We start from the raw sequence: 13,802 nt of genomic DNA on the forward strand, positions 1-13,802 counted from the left end.
CTGGCAATTGAAGCCTTGTTCTATTTTTTTTTTTTTAATGTGCTTCATGAAATACACATAAAAAAGGTGCGTCTTTGATACTTTGGTTGTGGCTACCGTCTTGAGTTTATTATCCTTCTAACCTCCATCAATACCTATAAAATATCTATGAAAACTGATAGGGACTTTTTAAAAAGGGAGCATTCCAAACTTCACGAAATGAACAAAAAAATGTGTGTTATCCTCTCCCTCCCACTCCCGACACATGTAATGTAATGAGTTTGTATTTCAATCCTTTTACAGTTTGACAAATACCCTACAAAAGTAGATCCTTTCTACCGTCACAGTGTGAGTTTTTACTATTGAATTAAAATGGTTTTAATTGCTTTTATTCCATGAGTTTACATCACTGTTCAGTCACTGAAAGAATATCCAGTTTTATGTATCATTCCTTCACATCCATTCACTATAAAAAGCATCTGTCCTTGATATTGTCAGTTGCTTTAGTTTTGTTGCCTCGTTGTCTTTTCTAAAGAAGTAGCATCTTCTCCTTTTTATAATTGGCAATGTCTTTTTTCTCAGCAAGTCTAGTTTTTCATAATGAGGCTGGGTGTTCAGTGGATTTACAAAGTCCCCCTTATTATTATAATAGGCTTCCCTAGAATAGAATAGAATAGAATAGAATAGAATAGAATAGAATAGAATAGAATAGAATAGAATAGAGTAAGGTAGGGTAGGGTAGGGTAGGGTAGGGTAGAATAGAATAGAATAGAATAGAATAGAATAGAATAGAATAGAATAGAATAGAATAGAATAGAATAGAATAGAATAGAATACTTTATTGGCCAAATGTGATTGGACACACAAGGAATTTGTCTTTGGTGCATATGCTCTCAGTATACATAAGATAGAACACTTAGTGATAGTCACAGGATACTAATAAGCAATCAAATCATTCTAGCATTAGTCATTATAGCAATAGGATTTAGAATTATATACCACTCTCTTAGCAGCACTGTCTAAGCAGTTTACATATTGCCCCAAACAAACTGGGTCCTCATTTTACTGACCTTCAAAAGGATTGGAAGGCTGAGTCAACCTTGAGCTGGTCAGGATCAAACTCCTGGCAGTCGGCAGAGTTAGCCTGCCATTCTGCATTCTAACCACTGCACCATCTTATTCATTCCATTGTTAACAGTATTTTGCAGTTTTATATGGCAACAAAGACAAGACAGCCAAGTTCACATATTAAATAGATTCCTGTGATTAGTATCTGAGGTGATTTGTGCAGATTCAGTGCATACGTCTATGTCTCATAATTGAGATGGACATAAGTTTTGCTTTGACTTTAAATCAAAACAACCCAAATAGAAACTCTGGCTATGGGACAGAGGGACAGGTTCAGCCTTGGCAAAGTTGTGTAGATTCAAAGGCCAACTAATCATCTTTCGCTTTGGTTGGACTTGCGTTACCCCAGATGGAGCTGGCTTGCAATTTGTGGGGTCCTATTGGACTCACAACTTTTGCTTCTTGTAAATTACAGATGGGATGCCAGTTGTGCCCATTCCTGGATCAGGGAGCTTTGTGTACAGTTAATTCCTACCTTGTCACCTCACAGCTGGATTATTATAATTCACTGTATATGTGACCGTCTTTAAAGACTGTGATTTTATTTTAATGTACAGGTAGTCCTCAACTTATAACCACAATTTATGTTGTTAAGTGAGAAATTTGTTAAGTGAGTTTTGCCCCATTTTACGACTTTTCTCACCATATTTGTTAAGTGAATCACTGCAGTTCTTAAATTAGTAACACGGCTGTTAAGTGAATCTAGTTTCCCTATTGACTTTGCTTGTCAGAAGGTCGCAAAAGGGGATTGCATGACTGTGAGACACTGCAACCGTCATAAATATGAGTCAGTTGTCAAGCATCCAAATATAAATCACGTGACATGGGGATGTTACAATGGTCATAAGTGTGAATAATGGTCATAAGTCACTTTTTCAGTGCCATTGTAACTTAGAACAGTCACTAAATGAACTGTTGTAAATCGAGGACTACCTGTATTTATTGTTTGATATAATCCAGTCAAAACTGGTTGGAATATAATCCTGAAAAAAAATAATAAATATGTGAATAAATCAAAAGCTACAAGATTAAAAGGCTGAATCTTTTAAACAGCACCTTATTTAAATGCATCCTAACTGATGGATTTTACTTAATGACCCAAAGCAGAGAGCTATTATGGTCTAAATTGGTAAGCAAGCTAGAATTTGCTTTTTACATTTTGGATTTTGGATCAGTTTGTGGGCTTGTGTTGTTTTTTTAACCAAAGGATACCAATGTAATTAGAAAATCAGTATTATAGTCAAATGTACTTGTTTTCTCGGCTGAGAGTATAGAATTAGGCATAAAAAGCAAGCAAGCAACCCAAATCAAGAATATAATGTAATCCCGACCATAGGATTATGAAAGTTCATAAAATCATTACAGTTAGAAGACCCATTTAGTCCAACCTACTATTCTATGAAGGAATCCACTTTTGTTCAGTATCTCATATGGGAACTGTTTAATGCATCAAGGTTGCAAGCTTGAATGCATTTTTCAAATTCCTGAGAGCTTATATTGATCACCCCACTGGGGATATATATTCCTATCATTTGCTCTCCAGAACGGCAAAGCCTACAAACTTGAAATTTGGCACGTATGTTCCTCTTGGCTTCTAGGTGCTCGCTAACAAAGGATGTTTCGAAATGACCATCCGATCATTACTATTTCATATACAGTCTATTCATATACGAGGGATGCGGTGGCTCAGTGGCTAAGACAGTTCAGCGGTTTGAATCCCTAGTGCCGCATAACGGGGTGAGCTCCCATTACTTGTCCCAGCTTCTGCCAACCTAGCAGTTCGAAAGCACGTAAAAAATGCAAGTAGAAAAATAGGGACCACCTTTGGTGGGAAGGTAACAGCGTTCCGGGCAACTTTGGCGCTTAGTCATGCCACATGACCACGGAGACGTCTTCGGACAGCGCTGGCTCTTCGGCTTTGAAACGGAGATGAGCACCGCCCCCTAGAGTCGGGAATGACTAGCACATATGTGCGAGAGGAACCTTTACCTTTATATTCATATACAGTATATTCACACGCTTTGATGCTAAGGAGTTAGACGTTCTACTCCCCCTCCCCACCTGAAAAGTTCCAACTGCCACTTGCCTCACATTCCGTTACCTCAGGTCAAACTGGCAGACGTTCCACTCCTTCACTCAGGAGCGGTCTGGGGCTCCCTATAGTACTAAACGTCTCTACCTCACCAAAATGTCTACACCTTCCACCTATGGAACTGCTTCCGGACTCAAGGTGGCGGGAGAGATATTCCCATATGAGTTTCAATCACCGACCACCACTGAGCCAACGGATTGTGAACCGAATTTCTTCTGCATAGTGTACCAGCCCAAACTCACTTCTTACACTGACCTCCTCAGTTCAGGTGAATCTGTTCTTTCTACTTTAACACCAGTTAAAGGGAAAAGACTGTCTTTCTGCTGCCCGCAAGTACAACGGATGCTTCCAAAATGACGTCTTTTGGAGCCAGAGAGGGGAAGGAGGTGAAGGAAGAAGGTGCAGGGGCAGGATAGGGAGTATCATGGCGGGGCCTCAGCAGCAGCCTTCATTTCTCCAGATATACTTTGTTGGTGATGATGACAATGAGAGTTTGTCAAGACCATGGGGATGCTACAATGGTCGTAAGTTTGAAAAACGGTCATAAGTAGCGAAGCACGGGTATCCAGCTAGTTTACCATATAGGTAAAGGGCCATAAGACCGTAGTGATCAATTTCCTGACTGTTAAAAGAATCTGCAGACAGTTATACAAATCTCCAACTACAAGCTCCAACATTATGATTCAAAGTTTTATAATGTTATAAATAAATAAGAGCCTTGATAGTACAGTGGTCTAAGCACCCTGTTATTAACGCAGCTGCCTGCAATTTACTGCTGGTTCGAATCTCTCCAAGGCTCAAGGTTGACTCAGCCTTCCATCCTTTCTAAGGTAGGTGAAATAAGGACCCAGTTTGTGGGGGCAATAAGCTGACTTTGTATAAATATGCAAAAGTATGAAGGCTATTGCTTAATGCATTGTAAGCCGCCCTGAGTCTCCGGAGAAGGGCGGCATATAAATCAATTTTTTAAAATAAAAATAAAAATAAAAAATAAAGTTAATCAGTTCATGGTAAGGAAGTATAAAAAGGGAAAAGGGGAAGGAGAAAGACTCCACCCCAGTATTTGTTGAGAATATATCAGCTGTATGTTGGGAAATATTTTCAGTCGTTGGACTTCTTGCAACCTATCTTCCTTTCTTTTTAATTAGGTGAATCCTTTCTAAAAAGGCAATGGAAAAAGGAAATTTCTTCTAGTTTTAGGCAAAGGTCAAGAGCCTGAGAATGATTGAGACTTAAAGATTTTAATAAATGCACATTGAATTAAACTTTAGAACATCCAAATTTGCAGGAACCACAGAGGACACTCCAAGATAGATGTTGCTTCAGCATTATTTAATTTTCAGTGGAGAGCTTTAGTATTGATACTTGTTGTCCTGTATGCTTTGGAGCAGAAGATGCTGCTTGCTGTAGAGTTAATACTGTTGCCCTGCCTGTCAGTTTGCTGCACGAGATGTGAGATGCTCCTTGCTTGATTCCCAAGAATGAATTTGAGATGTTGGGATGTAGCCGAGATGGAGTATGAGGAATAGCATTGCCATTGTCATAATGGTCATTTTGTTGTTAACAACCAATGGACAATAACATTGCTCTGTCCCTCCGTCTTTTTGAACGGCACATTATACAGAAAATTAAATGTTACAGGCCTTGGAGTCTTTAAAGATGCTCATTTTAGGCATTAAAAAGTGATTTCAGCCCCAGACTCTTGACTGCCTAATGACTTCTTAAAGCTTTCGGTTTCAATATCAGCTAATCTTGGAAATGTTTTCTGCATCATTGGACATTCGTGCTAAAATGAACTGCATTAAAACAGCACTGAGCTATCAACAAGAAGAGAGAGAGAGGAGCCAGGTAGCTGCATCCACGACTTAAATTAGTATATTTTCCTAATGAAGTTTAACTATAAAAGGGGTTGAGGATTTTGGAGTATATGGGGAATAAGAGGGACCTGCTTTTTGAGTTTTGGGGTTTAGAAGGCATGGCAGTTTCTCTATCCCTTGACTTTACATTGGAAGTTTCCAAAAGAATGTTATTTTTTTGGTATAGCAGCTGTATTATTTTGGCTTAGTGGCGTTTTATTGTTTCTTGGGTTCAGTTCCCTGGTCTGTAAAATAGGAAAGACGGTAAACTATCTTTCATACCAGCGTGCAATGAAATGTGTTAATGTTTCCACCGAATTAAAAGTTTTGCTTGGCTAGGAATTTAACAGTGACCACGTTCTTATTTACTTTTTCCTGCTTATTTTCAATTACCAGCATAGTAGCAATCCACACCAGCTCACGCAGCATTGCACTTATATTTGAGCTAAATGCAAAGTATAAAGAAGCAAGCTTTAATGAACTCGGCTCCAATCAAAATTGTGCTTTTTAATGATACACTCTTTCCTTTTGTAAATGGGGAACAGCAACTCATCAGTTAGAGTGGGGATGGAATCATTATTTTGATGATGATGATTTTATCCATTCAGTCATGTCTGACTCTTGGTGATTCTAAGGGCCAGGTCTCTCCATATCTTCCAATCTTGCAGTACTTTATTGAGTTGCTTTGTGTTCTGGCAGGTGTCAGCTATGATAGTGTCCAGTCACCATGTTCTTTGGTGGCTTGGTTTCCTTTTACTGCTAACTTTTCCCAACATAATTGCTTTCTCCAGTGAATTCCCCCGCATGACAGGGTCAAAATAAATGAGACACAGTTTCGTGATTTTTCCTTACAGTGACATGTCTGGTGTCATACGCTCCACTGCTTGCTTGTTGGTCCCCCTTTTTTGTCCAAGGAATGATTTTTTTATCTAGGGAAATTTTCTCATACAAGTTGGGAGCAAAGTGTAGATTGCATGAATCCCAACAATATTCATTTTGTATCCTCCAGATTATATACAGTTCCCTTCCCCTGTAGGTTGTTGTTGTTGTTGTTGTTATTGTGGAGTTGGGGATACAGCTAAAGGGGATTGAGGATTTAAATCACACTCACTGGGAAATATGTAATGGTCCTTAAAGTCAGTCCCAACTCCTAGTCACACAGGCCCTGTGGTTTTCTTGGTGATGTTTTTCAGGAATGATTTGTCTCTGCTTTCTTTCTAGGGTTGAGAGAAGGACTGACCCAAAGTTACCCAGTTGGCTTTTATGCCTAAAGCAGAATTAGAATTCACAGTTCCCCAGCATGTAGTCCAGCACCTCTAACTACTGGACCAAACTACTGGTTCTTGGGATATAAATACAGCAAACAAACAAAAAATAATAATCCTGTTTCCAAATGTGGCCATTGGAATACCAAGTCTTGTGTGGCATTTGGGATTATGAAATTATGCAGTCTTGAAATAGGAATAAGAAGGGAATTTGTAGCCCTCCATCTGCTATTAAAGTTTTAATTTAATGTTTTAATTTAATGTTTTAATTTCCTTTCTATGCTTTGGCTGTGGTGGCTGGGTTGTATGAGGCTGTAATCCAGGAACATCTGGAAATCAAGTTCCCACCACTGGCCTGGCATGTAGGTTTTCAGTCAAGAAAACTAGAGAGCATTGTTGGTAGTGCAGTCAGTCAATGAATCCATGCTAAGTTGCAAAATCTTGTTGAAGTTCATACAGCGTTTAAGGTGTTAGATGAAGAGAAACCCAAGTTCAAATCCTGTCTCAGCCATGGAACTTGTCTGGTTAACTGGACCAATCCCGCTCAGTCTACTTCACTGGATTACTGTTGTGGGAAATACAGAGAAAGGGCGCTGTTTTGCAAGCTGACATTTGCTCCTGGAGAACATGTAGGATATAAATATAATGAATCCCAAAATCTATTTATTTATAACATTTATATGCCACTTCCCACTTCCAAGCCATGAATTATGCTTGGACTCTCAAGTCTCAAGTTATCTTCATTCCAAACCAGTTGAAAGTAAGACAAGGAGAAATTAATCAAGGGGAGAACCAACCTAGAACTAAGGAGAAATTTCCTGACAGTGAGAACAATTAATCAGTGGAATGGCTTGCCTTCAGAAGTGGTGGTTGTCCAGCACTGAAGGTTTTTAAGAAGAGATTGGACAGTCACTTGTTTGGAATGGAATAGGGTCTCCTGCAATGCAGGAGGTTGGACTAGAAGACCTCCAAGATTCCTTCCAACTCTGTGATTCTGTGATTCTGTTCAGTTATTCATGTGTCTACTTATACATAGCTTCCAAGTTACCTAGATAAGATTGCAAGTAATGCTATTACATTTCCCAACAGTGTCTTTTCCAGACAATTAAGTAATTATTAAATTAAAGGCATGGAAGAGAAACTGAGATGTTATTTCTTTGTACTCTCAATGTGATGATATACTATATTACACTAATAATGTTGGAATGCTATATACTTCTCATTTTTACATATAATGCATTAATTCTGTGCTCTTAATTGCATTTTAATGGCGGGGGAAGTGGGAACAGGAATCCTGGAACTCGTAACAATTTCTTCCCCATCTTCAATTAAACAGCAATTTTTGCTAAGTCTCATATAAAAAACCGCAGAGTATTTTTTCCCTTCCTTTTCCTATATATAGAAAACTGGGGGAAGAGACTGTTTCCTAAACTGCTTTTAAGTTCAAAGCAACTGTGCTTTGCTCAGTGGCAAAATAATATTTTGGATAAAGATGGCCTCAGGTTCAGTTTTCTGACTCTCCAAGTATAGATGGAGACTGTGAATGCTCCAACACTGGAAGCTTTTAAGAAGAGATTTTACAATGATTCATCTGAAATGGTATAGAGCAGTGATGGCTAACCTTTTCGCCATTGCGTGCCAGGAGGGGGGCGGGCGGAGGGTCATGAGCACATGTGCCCACACCCATAATTCTATGCGCCCCACCCCCAGGTATGCACGCGCGACCCCTGCCCCACCGCTCACCCCGCTCCTGGCACGTGATGGCCCTGTAGGCCCGTTTTTCTCTCTTACCTGGCTCCAGAGCCTTTCTAGCAGCCTGGGGAGGGCAAAAACGGCCTTCCCCACCCCCTCCAGAGGGATGGGAAAGGCCGTTTTTGCCCTCCTCAGACTCCTAGAGAGGCTCTGGAGGCTGGGGACAGCAAAAAACAGGCGTTCGGGTCCCACCAGAAGTTGACAAACAGGCCACTTCTTGTGCCTCTGGAGGACTTCCGGGGGTGGGTGGGTGGGTGGGAAAGGCTGTTTTTGCCCTCCCCAGACTCCTAGAGAGGCTCTGGAGGCTGGGGACAGCAAAAACGGGCCTTCCCCACCATCCCCCAAGGCCCTTGTGAGGCAGGAAACAACCTGTTTTCCTACTTATGGTGGGGCCCAGAAGGCCCGAAAATCAGCTTGTGTGCCCACTGATATGCCTACATGTGCCATAGGTTCGCCATCATGGGTGTAGGGTTTCCTGCCTGAGCAGGGAGTTGGACTAGAGGGCCACCAAAGTCTCTTTCAACTATGTTATTCTGTTACTGTGGATGGTTATCCTAGACAACAGGAGTGTGCAAAATTAGTCAGTCATGGACCAGAATGATCCATTCTTCTCCAGACTATCAAATCTCTTCTAAGTCATTTTGTTCTGGAGATCACTGATGGCTTCCAGAAGCAAATCCTCTAAACCAGCAGTCACCAACTGGTGGTCCGCGAGAAAATTTTGATGGTCCACAGAAAAATTATTTGCATTTTTTATATTGCATTAAATACTATTTATCTTTTTCAAAAAATCATATTAGTGGTCTGCGGGATTTAAAATTATGAATTTCGTGGTCCGTGAGGTCCGAAAGGTTGGCGATCTCTGCTCTAAACCAGAAGTGGTTTGAGAAGTTTTAGATGTGATATTTTGGTTTTAGATGTGATATTTTGGATGAAAGAGACTGTTAGGAGCTGAGTCCTCTGTCACATCATCTTGAATTCAGAGGATTGACATCTCAGAACAGTTGAATCCCCCCCTCTCCCCCAGAAGGGTATGGTCTGGAGGCAAACAGATTTCTCTGAAAGTACACAGAATGTTCTTTTCCTGGATTAATGAATTTTGCATAAACTAAATGAAGCAGTAATCTAGTGTGCAAAGAACACCTTCTTATGATCTATATTATTTAAGTCATGGATGCATTACTTTTCTGGGAGAGATTGAGAGTTAGATATTAATTGCATAGCAGAGTTAAGGGCTCATGTGATCAGAATCTGTCAACCTTTTTTCCAAAACATCTGAAAACAGAACAAGAAGTTGATGGAAACTCATCAAGGAAAGAACCAACCAAGAACTAAGCAGAAATTTCTTGACAGTGAGAACAATTACTCAGTGTAATGGTTTGCCTCCAGAAATTGTGGGTGCTCCAACACCGGAAGTTTTTCAGAAGGGGTTAAACAACCATTTGTCTGAAAAGATTTCCTACTTGAGCAGAGGGTTGGACTAGAAGACCTTCAAGTTCCCTTCCAACTTGGTTATTCTGAATAACCAATAAGTGGGCGTGGGTCAAAGCAAAAAGAGGATAAAAAAGTGCATTAAAAAAACAATAATCTTATCCATAAATCAATTCCCTCCTGTATTTCCCCACTTCTACTTTAACCAATCCTGCAACCATTAAGTTGAATCGTATTGTACTTACCAAGTATCAGCAATCATTGAGAAGCTGTCTGGAAGTTGAATGAAAAGTCTTTGGGGCTGGTACTGAAACTTGAATGCCATGATTTCAGTGCTGTAACTAATGCAATTGACAATGACATCTTTCTGCACTAGCTCCTTCCCCATGCTCCCATATTTTCCGTAATGCAGAGATAATTTTTATATCGACTATAGTTCTGCCTCATGATGCATTCTCTCAACCAAGTTTTTCCCTCCTTATCAATCATCTCTCGTCTTGCGTGCCACAAATGCTCTGTGTAACCTTTTGCTGTCTTTGTTGTCATTTCTTTGTGGGTTTATCATTTCCTCCTTCACCTAGTACTCGACGGATTAATAAGATTCAGTGATCTTTCATGGTTTTTTTTTTTACATAGTCGGTTCACCGTGTTTGTATCTCTTTTGCTTTCTTGTAAATTGAAACTGCAAGACTTGTGTATATATATATATATATATATATAAAGAGGGGGGGAATAAAGTCAGTAATACTGATCTCTTTCTGCCACAGTTATTCCACTCCTATCCTCCTGCTGTGTCTGGGATCCCTCCTATGATCCCTCCAACTGGTCCTTTCGGCTCGCTGCAAGGAGCGTTTCAACCCAAGGTAAACTTAGATTGTATAGTGTGAACTTAATTGTTTAGGCAATGAATGAGAAGATGACAACTTAGAAGTAGTGACGAGATCTTCAGACAAGCTTTCAAAGTCCATTTACTGTAAAACTATTTATAGAGCCTTTGAATGTCAGATATTTTATATCTTTGTATGGAGTATTTTGGGTGGGTGGATGTCTTTAACACTGTTTTAAATCCACACTTTTTCAACATTTATTTATTTATGTAATTTATATGCCACCCTTCTCCCGAAGGACTCAGGGCGGCTTACAAAGAAAACATTCAACAAATTCGAAAATTACATAAAAATTAAAATCCAATTAAAAATGAATTAAAATTATTTCAATGTAAAAATCCCCCAACAGGTCAGCCCATTTGATGAAAGAGCCACGTCTTTAGTTCGCGGCGGAAGGAGAGGAGGTCAGGGCTGTCCTAAGCTCGGTGGGCAATCCGTTCCAGAGGGCCGGCGCTCCCACAGAGAACGCTCTCCCCCTGGGGGCCACCAGTCTGACTGATGGCACCCTGAGGAGGCCCGCTCTGTGGGAGCGCACAGGACAATGGGAGGATGGCAGGAGATGATCCTACAAGTACCCAGGCCTAAGCCATGTAGGGCTTTATAGGTGAGCACCAGCACCTTGAAATGGACCTGAAGGACCACCAGCAGCCAGTGCAGCTTGCATAAGAGAGGTGTCACACGGGAGTAAAGAGAAGCCCCCGTAACAACCCGTGCAGCCCCATTCTGGACTAGCTGTAGCCTCCGGGTGCATCCCAAGGGCAGCCCCATGTAGAGGGCGTTACAGTAGTCCAACCGAGAAGTAAATGAATCCTCAGCGAAGTTTGCTCAGTGTGAACACCAGCCCTGCTAACAGTGATCCAGGCTGCTTAAATATGTAGATTATGGCTCATTAGCAGAGGCCTTCATATGTATGCTAATCAGTCTGTTAAGAATCCATTTGAGTTAAATCATCCATAGCATTGTAGATGGTTTGTTTTCTGAATTTTTTTTTTAAGGAAAAAAGAGGATTTTCTCTTGATTGCAGAATCAGTTGCTCTTATGGAAGAGCTGTCTTGCAGTTTACGATTTAGAGGGGAAATACTTGTCTCGCCCCGTGCACACATATGTCCATGGGTTGAAATCGTATGGTTAGAAATGGGGGAAATAGGGCAAGAAAAATGGAGAAAGAACAGCTTTTAAATCTTTATCATTCATACTCTGAAATTCTTCCATTTCAGTCTATTTAAAATGTAGAATCTCTCTCTCTCTCTTAAATTTATTGGCTGCCCATCTTACCACAGGTAACTCTGGGTGGCTTACAATCATATATACCGTGTTTCTCCAAAAATAAGACCTGGTCTTATTTTCTTTTGACCCCCGAAAAAATGGCTAGGCCTTTTTTTTTGGAGGGTTCTAATTATTGACTCACCTCACGGCGGTGACACCGACAGCCCTGCCCAGCAGGAGCCCACTGCTGGCCCACTTCTTCTGTGGCCGCTTGCCGCCACTCGTACGCATCGCCCCAGCCTCCATTTTGCCTTTAGATGCCTGCCGGAAGGCATCTGCAGCCAATAACAGAGCTCCGGGCTGCAGATGCCTTCCGGCAGACATCTGAAAGTGAAATAGAGACCGGGGCAATGTGTGCAAGTGGCGGCAAGCAGCTGCAGAAGAAGGCGAGGCAGGTGTCGGGGTATGTGAGGCCTGGTAAGTAGGGCAGCTCCATCCCCCATCCTCACCCTACCTTATTTTTTACCTGTGTGCCTCACTCCATCCCTTGCACCCTGGAGTGGGTAGGGTCTTAATTAGGGCTAATTTTGAGGGTGGGGCTTAATTTGATCATATGCACTCAAAAACGTGATAGAGCTTCTTTTCAAGGCGGTTCGTCTTTTTGGAGAAACACAGTATATATTATATTTAGTGTATATATTATATAATATTACAGTGTATATTATATACACTAAAATATACATGTTAAAACAGGCCAGTTTTCAAAACCTCATCATTTTTCTCAGATGGATTGGAAAAATATGGCTCAAGTTTCAGCCATTTTCATCTTTTCTTTTTTTAAAAAAAATCTATTCTCCTTACTCAGATATAGAATTTTAAAGCAAAAGGTAGATCCAGCAAGGCTGGAGAAACTTAGCTGATGGACAAATTGGTTATTGTCCAAGATGGACTTTGAAAAGACATTGAAACTGTACTTCAATTTCCCAAAATTGCACACATCTCCATAAACTTAGAGAATGGAGTTGGAGACCCTTCAAGGCGGTTTCGTCTCTGATCAGATGACCTCATTGAAGCAATGTGTGGTTCAATCTTGAGCTTCACAGAAATGTGGGAATAGGAAGGAAAAGATGAGATGCCATCATTGAAGCAACACGGGGTTTAACCCTGAGTTTCATAGAAATGTGGGAATAGGAAGGAAAAGATTACTGTATTTTTTGAAGTATAAGAACCACTCCTCCCCCCCAAAGTGGGTGGAAATGTCTGTGTGTCTTATACAGCGAATATTGCCAAAGCCCCACCCACTAGTCCCCACCCTTCGGCTATTTTTGGCCTCTTGTCGCATTTTTGGCCTCCGCACGCCCCGCTTTTGGCCTCCACGCATCGCGTTTTCAGCCAGTTCCAGGCGGCGGCGATCGACAGTGATGTTCTGTGGCAATCCCGGCAGCCTGGAACAGGTCTAAAATGGAGTGTGCAGAGGCCAAAAATGTGATGCGCGGAGGCCAAAAACGCAATGCGCGGTGGCGGCAATGGGCTGTGGCGATCCCCGCAGCCTGGAACAGCTGATTGAAGGCCGATCCAACCACCAATCAGCTTGTGCTGAATCAGGCTGTGATAACGTGCTGAAGCTGACCAGGCTGTTTGCTGTTTTCTGCAAGATGCTAGCCAGATGAATAACGATGGATGCTGGTAGGCAGAGGCAGAATTTTTTTTCTTGTTTTCCTCCCCAAAAAATAATGTGTGTCTTATACTCCAGAGCGTCTTATACTCTGAAAAATACGGTATATGCCATCATTGAAGCAATGTGGGTTTTATCTGTGAGCTCCCTCACTTTCCAAAACTGATTATATTTAATATGCATGTTTAAATAATATATGTTTCATGTGTGTTACATGTGACATTTTCAGACTTCAAATCCTATTGATGTTGCGACAAGACCTGGAGCTCTTCCACATACTCTCCTTCAGAAGGATCCCAGGGTAAGTCCCATGAAGTTGCAGCTTCTAAAAAAAAAAAAACCTTTTTTTTTAAAAAAAAAAAATCCAAACCAAATTAAAGAAAGAAAACTATAGGTAGTTCTTGACTCACAACTGCAGTTGGACCAGAACTTCTGTCATTAAGTTGTGTGGCAGTTAAGTGAGTCACATCTGATTTTATGACCATTTTTTTGCCATGGTTGTTAAGTGAACCACACGGCCATTAAACAAAT

The 13,802-nt window shown here is 40.9% G+C and overlaps 1 protein-coding gene across 16 annotated transcripts in view; it reads left to right on the forward strand.

Moving 5' to 3' along the window:
* Positions 1-13,802, forward strand: part of AUTS2 (activator of transcription and developmental regulator AUTS2) — a 1,102,353-nt gene that overhangs the window by 1,062,597 nt on the left and 25,954 nt on the right. For 10 of the 16 annotated variants that reach the window (XM_087889442.1, XM_087889478.1, XM_087889448.1 and 7 more), the window contains 3 exons: positions 283-327; positions 10,271-10,366; positions 13,501-13,572. In XM_087889442.1, the coding sequence (XP_087745568.1) occupies positions 283-327; positions 10,271-10,366; positions 13,501-13,572 (213 nt within the window). The remainder of the gene's footprint in view (positions 1-282; positions 328-10,270; positions 10,367-13,500; positions 13,573-13,802) is intronic. The other 6 variants (XM_087889459.1, XM_087889465.1, XM_087889518.1 and 3 more) reach the window with 1 other exon arrangement.

Source organism: Pantherophis guttatus, chromosome 1 (assembly GCF_059756535.1).
Source record: "Pantherophis guttatus breed Tessera chromosome 1, ASM5975653v1, whole genome shotgun sequence".
NCBI lineage: Eukaryota > Metazoa > Chordata > Lepidosauria > Squamata > Colubridae > Pantherophis > Pantherophis guttatus.